Raw genomic sequence first — 15,548 nt, 5'->3', positions numbered from 1 at the left:
CACCCTCCACTATCAGCAGACACACCCTCCGCCATCAACTGACACACCCTCCACCATCAACTGACACACCCTCCGCCATGGACTGACACACCCTCCACCATCAACAGACACACCCTCCGCCATGGACTGACACACCCTCCGCCATCAACTGACACACCCTCCACCATCAACTGACACACCCTCCACCATCGACAGACACACCCTCCACTATCAGCAGACACACCCTCCGCCATCAACAGACACACCCTCCACCATCAACTGACACACCCTCCACCATCAACTGACACACCCTCCACCATCAACTGACACACCCTCCACCATCGACAGACACACCCTCCACCATCAACTGACACACCCTCCACTATCAGCAGACACACCCTCCGCCATCAACTGACACACCCTCCACCATCAACTGACACACCCTCCGCCATGGACTGACACACCCTCCACCATAAGCAGACACACCCTCCGCCATGGACTGACACACCCTCCGCCATGGACTGACACACCCTCCGCCATCAACTGACACCCTCCACCATCAACTGACACACCCTCCGCCATGGACTGACACACCCTCCGCCATGGACTGACACACCCACCGCCATCAACTGACACACCCTCCACCATCAACTGACACACCCTCCACCATCAACTGACACACCCTCCACCATCGACAGACACACCCTCCACCATCAACTGACACACCCTCCACTATCAGCAGACACACCCTCCGCCATCAACTGACACACCCTCCACCATCAACTGACACACCCTCCGCCATGGACTGACACACCCTCCACCATCAACAGACACACCCTCCGCCATGGACTGACACACCCTCCGCCATCAACTGACACACCCTCTACCATCAACTGACACACCCTCCACCATCGACAGACACACCCTCCACTATCAGCAGACACACCCTCCGCCATCAACCGACACACCCTTCCGCCATCAACCGACACACCCTTCCGCCATGGACTGACACACCCTCCGCCATGGACTGACACACCCTCCGCCATCAACTGACAGACCCTCCGCCATGGACTGACACACCCTCCACCATCAACTGACACACCCTCCACCACCGACAGACACACCCTCCACCATCAACTGACACACCCTCCACTATCAGCAGACACACCCTCCGCCATCAACTGACACACCCTCCGCCATGGACTGACACACCCTCCACCATCAACAGACACACCCTCCGCCATGGACTGACACACCCTCCGCCATCAACTGACACACCCTCCACCATCAACAGACACACCCTCCACCATCGACAGACACACCCTCCACCATCGACAGACACACCCTCCACCATCGACAGACACACCCTCCACCATCGACTGACACACCCTCCACCATGGACTGACACACCCTCCGCCATCAACTGACACACCCTCCACCATCAACTGACACACCCTCCGCCATCGACTGACACACCCTCCGCCATCGACTGACACACCCTCCACCATCGACAGACACACCCTCCACCATCAACTGACACACCCTCCACTATCAGCAGACACACCCTCCGCCATCAACCGACACACCCTCCACTATCAGCAGACACACCCTCCGCCATCAACTGACACACCCTCCACCATCAACCGACACACCCTCCACTATCAGCAGACACACCCTCCGCCATCAACTGACACACCCTCCACCATCAACTGACACACCCTCCGCCATGGACTGACACACCCTCAGCCATGGACTGACACACCCTCCACCATCAGCAGACACACCCTCCGCCATGGACTAACACACCCTCCGCCATCAACTGACACACCCTCCACCATCAACTGACACACCCTCCACAATCGACAGACACACCCTCCACCATCAACTGACACACCCTCCACTATCAGCAGACACACCCTCCGCCATCAACTGACACACCCTCCGCCATCAACTGACACACCCTCCGCCATCAACTGACACACCCTCCGCCATCAACTGACACACCCTCCGCCATGGACTGACACACCCTCCACCATCAGCAGACACACCCTCCGCCATGGACTGACACACCCTCCGCCATCAACTGACACCCTCCACCATCAACTGACACACCCTCCGCCATGGACTGACACACCCTCCGCCATGGACTGACACCCTCCACCATCAACTGACACACCCTCCGCCATGGACTGACACACACTCCACCATGGACTGACACACCCTCCGCCATCAACTGACACACCCTCCGCCATCAACTGACACACCCTCCGCCATGGACTGACACACACTCCACCATGGACTGACACACCCTCCACCATCAACTGACACACCCTCCACCATCAACTGACACACCCTCCACTATCAGCAGACACACCCTCCGCCATCAACTGACACACCCTCCACCATCAACAGACACACCCTCCGCCATGGACTGACACACCCTCCGCCATCAACTGACACACCCTCCACCATCAACTGACACACCCTCCACCATCGACAGACACACCCTCCACCATCAACTGACACACCCTCCACCATCAACTGACACACCCTCCACCATCAACTGACACACCCTCCACTATCAGCACACACACCCTCCGCCATCAACTGACACACCCTCCACCATCAACTGACACACCCTCCACCATCAACTGACACACCCTCCACCATCAACTGACACACCCTCCACTATCAGCACACACACCCTCCGCCATCAACTGACACACCCTCCACCATCAACTGACACACCCTCCACCATTAACTGACATACCCTCCACCATCAACTGACACACCCTCCACCATCAACTGACACACCCTCCACCATCAACTGACATACCCTCCACCATCAACTGACACACCCTCCACTATCAGCTGACACACCCTCCGCCATGGACTGACACACCCTCCGCCATGGACTGACACACCCTCCACCATCAGCAGACACACCCTCCGCCATGGACTGACACACCCTCCGCCATCAACTGACACACCCTCCGCCATCAACTGACACACCCTCCACCATCGACAGACACACCCTCCACCAACTGACACACCCTCCACTATCAGCAGACACACCCTCCGCCATCAACTGACACACCCTCCGCCATCAACTGACACACCCTCCGCCATCAACTGACACACCCTCTGCCATGGACTGACACACCCTCCACCATCAGCAGATACACCCTCCGCCATGGACTGACACACCCTCCACCATCACCCTCCGCCATCAACTGACACACCCTCCGCCATCAACTGACACACCCTCCGCCATCAACTGACACACCCTCCGCCATGGACTGACACACCCTCCACCATCAGCAGATACACCCTCCGCCATGGACTGACACACCCTCCGCCATCAACTGACACACCCTCTACCATCAACTGACACACCCTCCACCATCGACAGACACACCCTCCACTATCAGCAGACACACCCTCCGCCATCAACCGACACACCCTTCCGCCATCAACCGACACACCCTTCCGCCATGGACTGACACACCCTCCGCCATGGACTGACACACCCTCCGCCATCAACTGACAGACCCTCCGCCATGGACTGACACACCCTCCACCATCAACTGACACACCCTCCACCACCGACAGACACACCCTCCACCATCAACTGACACACCCTCCACTATCAGCAGACACACCCTCCGCCATCAACTGACACACCCTCCGCCATGGACTGACACACCCTCCACCATCAACAGACACACCCTCCGCCATGGACTGACACACCCTCCGCCATCAACTGACACACCCTCCACCATCAACAGACACACCCTCCACCATCGACAGACACACCCTCCACCATCGACAGACACACCCTCCACCATCGACAGACACACCCTCCACCATCGACTGACACACCCTCCACCATGGACTGACACACCCTCCGCCATCAACTGACACACCCTCCACCATCAACTGACACACCCTCCGCCATCGACTGACACACCCTCCGCCATCGACTGACACACCCTCCACCATCGACAGACACACCCTCCACCATCAACTGACACACCCTCCACTATCAGCAGACACACCCTCCGCCATCAACCGACACACCCTCCACTATCAGCAGACACACCCTCCGCCATCAACTGACACACCCTCCACCATCAACCGACACACCCTCCACTATCAGCAGACACACCCTCCGCCATCAACTGACACACCCTCCACCATCAACTGACACACCCTCCGCCATGGACTGACACACCCTCAGCCATGGACTGACACACCCTCCACCATCAGCAGACACACCCTCCGCCATGGACTAACACACCCTCCGCCATCAACTGACACACCCTCCACCATCAACTGACACACCCTCCACAATCGACAGACACACCCTCCACCATCAACTGACACACCCTCCACTATCAGCAGACACACCCTCCGCCATCAACTGACACACCCTCCGCCATCAACTGACACACCCTCCGCCATCAACTGACACACCCTCCGCCATCAACTGACACACCCTCCGCCATGGACTGACACACCCTCCACCATCAGCAGACACACCCTCCGCCATGGACTGACACACCCTCCGCCATCAACTGACACCCTCCACCATCAACTGACACACCCTCCGCCATGGACTGACACACCCTCCGCCATGGACTGACACCCTCCACCATCAACTGACACACCCTCCGCCATGGACTGACACACACTCCACCATGGACTGACACACCCTCCGCCATCAACTGACACACCCTCCGCCATCAACTGACACACCCTCCGCCATGGACTGACACACACTCCACCATGGACTGACACACCCTCCACCATCAACTGACACACCCTCCACCATCAACTGACACACCCTCCACTATCAGCAGACACACCCTCCGCCATCAACTGACACACCCTCCACCATCAACAGACACACCCTCCGCCATGGACTGACACACCCTCCGCCATCAACTGACACACCCTCCACCATCAACTGACACACCCTCCACCATCGACAGACACACCCTCCACCATCAACTGACACACCCTCCACCATCAACTGACACACCCTCCACCATCAACTGACACACCCTCCACTATCAGCACACACACCCTCCGCCATCAACTGACACACCCTCCACCATCAACTGACACACCCTCCACCATCAACTGACACACCCTCCACCATCAACTGACACACCCTCCACTATCAGCACACACACCCTCCGCCATCAACTGACACACCCTCCACCATCAACTGACACACCCTCCACCATTAACTGACATACCCTCCACCATCAACTGACACACCCTCCACCATCAACTGACACACCCTCCACCATCAACTGACATACCCTCCACCATCAACTGACACACCCTCCACTATCAGCTGACACACCCTCCGCCATGGACTGACACACCCTCCGCCATGGACTGACACACCCTCCACCATCAGCAGACACACCCTCCGCCATGGACTGACACACCCTCCGCCATCAACTGACACACCCTCCGCCATCAACTGACACACCCTCCACCATCGACAGACACACCCTCCACCAACTGACACACCCTCCACTATCAGCAGACACACCCTCCGCCATCAACTGACACACCCTCCGCCATCAACTGACACACCCTCCGCCATCAACTGACACACCCTCTGCCATGGACTGACACACCCTCCACCATCAGCAGATACACCCTCCGCCATGGACTGACACACCCTCCACCATCACCCTCCGCCATCAACTGACACACCCTCCGCCATCAACTGACACACCCTCCGCCATCAACTGACACACCCTCCGCCATGGACTGACACACCCTCCACCATCAGCAGATACACCCTCCGCCATGGACTGACACACCCTCCGCCATCAACTGACACCCTCCACCATCAACTGACACACCCTCCGCCATGGACTGACACACCCACCGCCATCAACTGACACACCCTCCACCATCAACTGACACACCCTCCACCATTAACTGACATACCCTCCACCATCAACTGACACACCCTCCACTATCAGCAGACACACCCTCCGCCATCAACTGACACACCCTCCACCATCAACTGACACACCCTCCACCATTAACTGACATACCCTCCACCATCAGCAGACACACCCTCCGCCATGGACTGACACACCCTCCGCCATCAACTGACACACCCCCTGCCATCGACCGCTAGCTCGCCATCGACATAATGGGCACCTCTGGTTTAAATTAAACACTTTTTTTTTTTTAAAGCATCAAAGTGATACCTTCAAATGTTCTGTGTGCTGCCTCGCTGGAGAAAGTTTACACACCCTGTAACTTCTAGTGGTATAGATTAGGCTTGATCTTCCAATAAATCACAATTCTTATTTGTAACCATTCTTAAGAAAATCTCAATAATCAAATGTTTTTAATTAATGTTTTTTAACCTCTCCTGTCCAGCCACTCAGACAAATCATATAGTAGATATAGATGATCTATATCTGCTGTACACACTTACTTTAGAAAAGAGAAGTGTTGGATACTTCTTTTGTGGCCTTATTTGTATTTGACTTTATTAAATGTTTGGCTAGAGTTTTATTCAACAAAACCAGTTTTAAGTAATATAGAAATTGATAAGAGCTGTTTATCTATTTTATGGAAGAATGTAGTTAATCATAGAACTGGCACTCAATGTTCTAAAAAGTATTGATTGTGAATGGAATTGGATTGACAGCCCTAGTATGGACGTTGCGTCAGGATGCTGATGGTGTTCTTTGACCTTCTAGCATGAAGGCAGCGATGGTGCAGAGAGGGCAGAGCGGGAGGCCATGCACCGCTCACACAGCCAGCTGCCCTACTTCCTGGGCAGGCCGTCCCAGGACCACACCGTCATCAAGTCGGGCTACTGCGTCAAGCAAGGCGCTGTGGTGAGACTCTACTATCTTCATCTGTTTACATGCAAGGCACTGCTGCCAGTTGGTAAGCAGCCTGTTTTTAATAGACCCGTGCAATCAATAGCGGCTTGTTCAAGCACAAATGTAAAGTCCTATGACTTAAGCAATAAAAAAAGACATTTCCCTGAAGGCACCATGCACATGTCTGTGTTGTGCAGTTAGTCAAGGACACTTCATTAGGCAGAGTCTGCATTACATGCATTGTAACAGGCCGTCTTTTCTGCAGAACACGGGTGGCATTTTCCCAGCATTCACATCCAATATGTGCCTAAATACATTGTCCATCTTCAATCTAATATGGATGATGTCATCTTTTTGTCAAAGGCTTGAGGAAACTTTCATTATTATAGTGAGCTCTATTTTAAAACATTTGTTTTTTTATTTCTACAATGTCACAAAGGCCCATTAAAAAAAACAAGGCACACTTTATTTACAGATATTATTCTGCCCTCCCTGAATGTCAGAATTTAAATTGGCTGATAGGTAAATAGTCCTTTCAATTACAGGTGAGAAAATGTCCAACTTGAGGCTGTTTATTGTTATTACTGTCAATATCAGTGCATAAAGGAAAGTACATGAAGTGCACATACATGCAGGAATCATGTTCAAATCAACAAATACATGAGAAAAGATGTATCCATGTATGTTTTGGTTGGACTCCGGATGCAGAGGAAGCAGGCAGAGCAAGTGCAGAAAAAAGTTTTAATGTAAAAATGAAAACAAATAAACACAAAGCGATGGAAGGTAAAAGTTAGGTGCATCTGCAGCTAGCGTGATGATGTCTGAAGACCCAAACAACGTAAGGCAGGCGAGAGACATGGGCAAAATGTAGATGCAAGTTGGAGAGACAGGAGGGACATCCCGACACAGTCTACCATGTCAAACTCCTTGTGTGGCAAACATACTTGGCCAATAAAGCTGATTCTATTTCAAGTTGGCACATATGCCGCTAGCTTCATGCTAACATACAATGGAAGATCCCACTGACCAGCTAATGAAAATTAGCATCACAATGATTTTCAACTTGTACAAACGGTTTACAAATTAACATAAACCAAAAAATGCATTTCTACCTACAAACATATAGTCACAAAATGACCTGCTAACTTTGCACGCTAGTCTGCTGCTCTGCACTCTGTGCTGGCTAATACAGGCCTTTGTGTCAAACTCAAACTGAAAAACAAACCAAACACTTACTTGTATCACCTAGTTGGCAAAGTGTTACGACAAATCTTTACAAAAATATATTTTTAAGATTTTTTTTTTTTGCCAAAAATATGGCAACATGTTTAGCAGCCCAAATGTTTTGGTGGCGGGCCGCCACAAATAAGCACATGTATGGCAAACACAGGGTATGTACAGTATAATATTGTGAAGCATGCAGGAAAGTGGCAACTTCTCTAAGTACTTCATTTGTCTCCCCCCAACCAGATGAGGAACTGGAAGCGACGATATTTCCTCCTGGAGGAAAACTCAATGAGCTACTTCAAGTCCGATCTGGTAATTGACTCAGTGTTTTTTCTAATCCATTCCACGTGTGGAGGAGACACTTGTGTGCTGTGACATGTTTGAATGAGTGGAATGTCATTGCCTTCTCTTCACATGTCCAGTCATGCCTCTCTCTCTCTCTCTCACACACACACACACACTCACACAGTCTTGGTGTTGAAGATAACTCTGCATGCTCCTCATTGAAGGGATTTATCAGTCCATGTGGCCCCCGAGGACATAGACTCTCTGTCTGCTGCAAGGCAGTCTCATGCAGTCGCAGATGGAGACATGTGTCGAGTAAACTATTGTTGCCTTCTTCCCTTCAGGAGAAAGAGCCGCTGAGGATGATCCCGCTGAAGGAGGTTCACAAAGTGCAGGAGTGCAAACAAAGGTACAAGTGCACTGTATTATCTTCAAAAACTGGAGGTTCTTCAGAAGAAAATCATACTTTAATGCTCTCTTAAACCCTCTTTTTTGTCTTCTGAAGCTTACTGAGTGCAACAGATGCCACAGTGCGTGTATGATGTAGAACATTCTAGACTCATTCCAGTGACATAACACTAGAATCAACCTTTATTAAGAGGGAAACATCCTCACCTAAAGTCTACACCAGAGGTGTCAAAGTGGTTTTCACTGAGGACCACATCACAGTTATATTTGGCCCCAGAGGGCCGCTTCGAACAGTAAATACTATTATTACACCATTTTTTAATGCATTTTATTAGATTTTTTTAATACTAAAATTAAAAAAAATATATGGTAAGTTGCAGTAATTTCACTTCAAAATGTAGTGTATATTACTGTAAATGGAAAAACACTACTGCTGTTTGTATGGTAAAAAAAGGCAGAATTTTACATTAGTTTTTTACTGTAAATTAAAAAAACTGAAATTTTACAGTAACATTTTGGCACTTGAGCTGCCAGTTTGTTTGTTTTTGTTTTTTTACCGCAAATCAACAAGTGTAGATTTGTCGGTGTATTACTGTAAATACTAAAAGAACACCACAGTTTATTACAGTAAAAAAAGTACAGTTTTTTTTCGTTTAGAGAAAAATGCTGTAAAAAAAAAAAGCACAGTAAATTTCACAATTTGACCATAAAATCTATTGCTACTTTTTACATTACACACTATCCATCCATCCATCTTCTTCCGCTTATCCGAGGTCGGGTCGCGGGGGCAGCAGCCTAAGCAGGGAAGCCCAAACTTCCCTCTCCCCAGCCACTTCGTCCAGCTCTTCCTGTGGGACCCCGAGGCATTCCCAGGCCAGCCGGGAGACATAGTCTTCCCAACGTGTCCTGGGTCTTCCCCGCGGCCTCCTACCGGTCGGACGTGCCCTAAACACCTCCCTAGGGAGGCGTTCGGGTGGCATCCTGACCAGATGCCGGAACCACCTCATCTGGCTCCTCTCCATGTGGAGGAGCAGCGGCTTTACTTTGAGCTCCCCCCGGATGGCAGAGCTTCTCATCCTATCTCTAAGGGAGAGCCCCGCCACCCGGCGGAGGAAACTCAATTCGGCCGCTTGTACCCGTGATCTTGTCCTTTCAGTCATAACCCAAAGCTTATGACCATAGGTGAGGATGGGAACGTAGATCGACCGGTAAATTGAGAGCTTTGCCTTCCGGCTCAGCTCCTTCTTCACCACAACGGATCGATACAGCGTCCGCATTACTGAAGACGCCGCACCGATCCACCTGTCGATCTCACGATCCACTCTTCCCTCACTCGTGAACAAGACTCCGAGGTACTTGAACTCCTCCACTTGGGGCAAGATCTCCTTCCCAACCCGGAGATGGCACTCCACCCTTTTCCGGGCGAGAACCATGGACTCGGACTTGGAGGTGCTGATTCCCATCCCAGTCGCTTCACACTCGGCTGCGAACCGATCCAGTGAGAGCTGAAGATCCTGGCCAGATGAAGCCATCAGGACCACATCATCTGCAAAAAGCAGAGACCTAATCCTGCAGCCACCAAACCAGATCCCTTCAACGCCTTGACTGCGCCTAGAAATTCTGTCCATAAAAGTTATGAACAGAATGGGTGACAAAGGGCAGCCTTGGCGGAGTCCAACCCTCACTGGAAACGTGTCCGACTTACTGCCGGCAATGCGGACCAAGCTCTGGCACTGAGCATACAGGGAGCGGACCGCCAAAATCAGACAGTCCGATACCCCACATTACACACTTTGATGGATAACTTGCTTTGAAATCTTTATTATTAGTATTTATTTCTATTTTTAAAAAAATGGTTTGAATGTTTGATAATATATTTTTGCATAATTAGACAATATTTAAGTTAACATCATTTACATGGAGTACATATATATTTTTTCTCCCAAAATAGAAGGAAAGAATACCTTTAGTAAGAAAAGTTACAGTACTTTATTGATGCATATTATTTCCAGGCATTTGAGGGCCAAACAAAATGAAGTGGCAGGCTTTGAGTTTGACACCTGTGGCCTACACGCTTTATAGCCTGTAGAGGCCCGATGATCTGGAATGAGATTTATAGCTTTATAATGTTTTTTAAACATAAAAAAAAATACTTTTAAGCTAAATGTATTGCGACGTTTTGCTTTAGTATATTTAACGCACCCTCTTATGAATTCACATTAGTGGCATCATGTTGGTCTTGACCTCTGTATGTACCGTATGATGACTTTATCTTCAAGATGCAACCTTTAATCACATTTGAATAATGATAAATGATAAATGGGTTGTACTTGTATAGCGCTTTTCTACCTTCAAGGTACTCAAAGCGCTTTGACACTACTTCCACATTTACCCATTCACACACATTCACACACTGATGGAGGGAGCTGCCATGCAATTGAGACTGACTTGGTGGATTTAAAGATTCCTTCTTTATAAATGTTGATATGACATTGTAAATGGCCACTTGGTGGGTGGATTTTGAAAGGAATTGTATTTTGTATATTACATGATGATGTGTATTTGAACTGTCAATAAGCTTTGTGCTTCTAGTGCAGAACCCACTCTGATATTAACAAAGAAACAATAATGTCATACAAAATGGTGTCTGTCTGTAAATAAATGAAAGTATTCCTCCCACATTAAGATAGTGACACAATAAAGGTGTAACAATGTTTTGTTGTTGCAGTGACATCATGATGCGCGACAATCTGTTTGAAGTCGTCACCACATCAAGGACATTTTACATACAGGTCAGATTGAATGTAAATACAGTGTGACGTGAAGCCATGTATTTGATCTAATACAGCTTGAAAGTGCTCTTAGTAAGCCTTCCTGTGAACACAGCGTTTTGTGTGTTTGGAGCTTTTATGCTAATGAGCTGTTTGTCCATGCTGTCTCCACACACAGCATTATTGTGCTCATTGACCACTTTTTGCATAGATACTCTGCAATTGTCCAACGTATATATATATAACATACAAACTGTACATAGAGAAATGTGACAGGCACAGATGTTAGTCACACCAGCATAGCTATGTTAGCTCTAGTTCACATTTTACAGCAACCTCACGGTAGGTTAGCTTATCAGCTCAATAAACTTACACATCCGTAGCTGACTGATAGGATAAAAGTTTGAGCTTCAAAGGGGAACTGCCCTTTTATGGAATGTTGCCTATCGTTCACAATCATCATGAAAGACGTATGTATTTTCATTTTTTTTATGCATTCCAACTCGTAAATAAAAGTCCGCTTACAATGGAGGTAATGGACGTTTCTTTATTGTGCCCATAAAATCCAATAAATAACCATTCAAAAAGTGCCAACAATACCTTATTTACCTTTCTTGACTTGAATATGAACAAGTATTAGTGGTATTGTTATTATAAGCACTAACGCAGACAAACTATTTATAGCGGCGCTTGTGTTGACATCATGCTTCCTCCCCTTGGTGCTCTTCAAAGTTTATTGTAGATCATAAATCATGCCTCTCACCTAGATAGTAGAAGGATGAGGATGTAATCCGACAAGTTGGTACACTTTGACAGCCAATTTAGACCCGGAACTGGCAAGAAAGACACGAAAAGACGCGTGGTTTCACCCTCCTTTTATTTGTGAGGGTGTTGAGTTATTCTTCATCTAAATGGGAATATGTTAAGATTTTATCAATTGGCATCCTAATGACAGCAGACATTGTACAGTAAGTGATGTTTTATTATGTTTGTTGGCTGTCATGAATACATACTACAGGTTTTACAACATTACAGCATGTATAAAATACACCTTAATGGAAGTGTTTGGATGTTTTTATGGGCAGTATAGAGCGACTCCCATAGGCTCCATTGTAAGCAGACTTTTGATCGCATTTAATATTTAGAATGCATAAAAAAGAGAAATGTGTGCTTGTCTTACATAACAATAAAAAATGACAGGGAAAATTCTAAAAAAAACCAGTGCAGCTTTAAGTTTCTAAGTTGTGAGCTTGTCTCTTTTTTTTTTTTGCGTTGTTTTTACACAAAAGTGTCCTTTTTGAAGTGGTAGGCCTAAACACGCGACAGACTCATCGAGATGTTTTCCCATCATCACCTCATAAGTCACACATTCAACAGCCTTTGAAAAGTGGAGCAAGGGAGGGAAATGATCAATTGTTCTCTCCTTCTCTGCTCAGGCCGACAGTCCGGAGGAGATGCACAGCTGGATCAAGGCGGTCTCGGGGGCCATTGTGGCCCAGCGGGGGCCGGGGAGGTCCGCTGCCACAGTATGTTGTCCTTTTCCAACAATGCATACTTTGACAGTCATTGACTCAGCGGCAAAGAGCATTCACACTGAACTACCCCTTCCTGCACAGGTGCATTGTGGGTCGGGAAAGAGCTGCACTTGTGTGCTCACCCTTTTTAACAAATGTACAAGCCTTATGTCCAGGAAGCAGTACAGTTCACTTGTTGATTTCAACAGGGTCATAGTCTCCACAAGGCTGTCGGCGCTAGAGGGGTCATTTTTAGATCGCCACTTGTTCTTTTTCTAAGAATCTAAGTCAGAGGTGCTCATTATGTCCATCGCCAGCCAGCCATTACAAAAATAGAGCTAAAAATGATGGATCATCGATCTTCATTAAGACGTGACTTTGGTCACTTGATTGACATTCACGGCACCCGAGGGTCTCGTGAGATGATGCTCGCTGCTGACACATCATTATTAAGAAAAAATGACCGACAGGAAGGCGACAAACACTTTTTATTTTAACCGTACCTTCCGTCTAAAGCCTAAAGACCGACTGCACAGTTTCTGTCTTCACAATAAAAGCCCTGCTTCATCCTGCCTGCGCTAACAAAATAAGAGTCTCAGAAAGCTAGCAAGCTATGGAGTTAGTATTTCTTGTAAAGTGTATAAAAAGGAGTATGACAAACTTTCATGTGGTATTGGACAGAAAGAAGGACTTTTGTTCTCCTCCATTGTAAAATGTGGATGTTATCATCACTACTGTCTGATTCCAATCAATGCAAGTCATCACAATCACACCAACTTACCATATTTGGTGAAGTATAAGTCGCTCCGGAGTATAAGTCGCACCGGCCGAAAATGCATAATAAAGAAGGAAAAAAACATAAGTCGCACTGGAGTATAAGTCGCATTTTTTGGGGAAATGTATTTGATAAAAGCCAACAGCAAGAATAGACATTTGAAAGGCAATTTAAAATAAATCAAGAATAGTGAACAACAGGCTGAATAAGTGTACGTTATATGAGGCATAAATAACCAACTGGTATGTTAACGTAACATATTATGGTAAGAGTCATTCAAATAACTATAACATATAGAACATGCTATACAATCTGTCACTCCTAATCGCTAAATCCCATGAAAGTCTCTTACGTCTAGTCTCTTACGCCAATGAGATCAATAATATTATTTGATATTTTACGCTAATGTGTTCATCATTTCACACATAAGTCGCTCCTGAGTATAAGTCACACCCCCGGCCAAACTGTGAAAAAAACTACGACTTATAGTCCGAAAAATACGGTATATTCTTGTCTTCATGAAAGTGTGTTAAACATGCTTGTATTAGCATTAAACACCTTTCACTTGTTAACAAAACTTTCATAAATAAATAAATATAAATGATATATATACAGGTAAAAGCCAGTAAATTAGAATATTTTGAAAAACTTGATTTATTTCAGTAATTGCATTCAAAAGGTGTAACTTGTACATTATATTTATTCATTGCACACAGACTGATGCATTCAAATGTTTATTTCATTTAATTTTGATGATTTGAAGTGGCAACAAATGAAAATCCAAAATTCCGTGTGTCACAAAATTAGAACATTACTTAAGGCTAATACACCGCGGCCACCGCTGCTGCCCACTGCTCCCCTCACCTCCCAGGGGGTGATCAAGGGTGATGGGTCAAATGCAGAGAATAATCTCGCCACACCTAGTGTGTGTGTGACAATCATTGGTACTTTAACTTTAACTTTAAAAAAGGGAGTTTTAGAAATGTTGGCCAACTGAAAAGTATGAAAATGAAAAATATGAGCATGTACAATACTTGGTTGGAGCTCCTTTTGCCTCAATTACTGCGTTAATGCGGCGTGGCATGGAGTCGATGAGTTTCTGGCACTGCTCAGGTGTTATGAGAGCCCAGGTTGCTCTGATAGTGGCCTTCAACTCTTCTGCGTTTTTGGGTCTGGCATTCTGCATCTTCCTTTTCACAATACCCCACAGATTTTCTATGGGGCTAAGGTCAGGGGAGTTGGCGGGCCAATTTAGAACAGAAATACCATGGTCCGTAAACCAGGCACGGGTAGATTTTGCGCTGTGTGCAGGCGCCAAGTCCTGTTGGAACTTGAAATCTCCATCTCCATAGAGCAGGTCAGCAGCAGGAAGCATGAAGTGCTCTAAAACTTGCTGGTAGACGGCTGCGTTGACCCTGGATCTCAGGAAACAGAGTGGACCGACACCAGCAGATGACATGGCACCCCAAACCATCACTGATGGTGGAAACTTTACACTAGACTTCAGGCAACGTGGATCCTGTGCCTCTCCTGTCTTCCTCCAGACTCTGGGACCTCGATTTCCAAAGGAAATGCAAAATTTGCATGGTTGGATGATGGTTTGGGGTGCCATGTCATCTGCTGGTGTCGGTCCACTCTGTTTCCTGAGATCCAGGGTCAACGCAGCCGTCTACCAGCAAGTTTTAGAGCACTTCATGCTTCCTGCTGCTGACCT

At 47.7% G+C, this 15,548-nt stretch overlaps 1 protein-coding gene across 12 annotated transcripts in view; it reads left to right on the top strand.

Annotated features, from left to right (window-relative positions):
• Positions 1–15,548, top strand: part of LOC133611626 (pleckstrin homology domain-containing family A member 1-like) — a 50,866-nt gene that overhangs the window by 24,805 nt on the left and 10,513 nt on the right. For 11 of the 12 annotated variants that reach the window (XR_009816009.1, XR_009816010.1, XM_061968584.1 and 8 more), the window contains 5 exons: positions 6,726–6,866; positions 8,325–8,393; positions 8,711–8,775; positions 11,503–11,566; positions 12,982–13,071. Coding sequence is in view for 10 of the 12 variants with exons in the window: in XM_061968584.1 (XP_061824568.1) it covers positions 6,726–6,866; positions 8,325–8,393; positions 8,711–8,775; positions 11,503–11,566; positions 12,982–13,071 (429 nt within the window). In the remaining 2 variants the exon portion in view is untranslated. Of the gene's footprint in view, positions 1–6,725; positions 6,867–8,324; positions 8,394–8,710; positions 8,776–11,502; positions 11,567–12,981; positions 13,072–13,161; positions 14,119–15,548 lie in introns of those variants that run through there. The other variant, XM_061968639.2, reaches the window with a different exon arrangement.

The sequence above is a fragment of the Nerophis lumbriciformis genome, linkage group LG02 (genome assembly GCF_033978685.3).
Source record: "Nerophis lumbriciformis linkage group LG02, RoL_Nlum_v2.1, whole genome shotgun sequence".
NCBI lineage: Eukaryota > Metazoa > Chordata > Actinopteri > Syngnathiformes > Syngnathidae > Nerophis > Nerophis lumbriciformis.
This window is presented reverse-complemented; position numbering and strand designations above follow the sequence as displayed.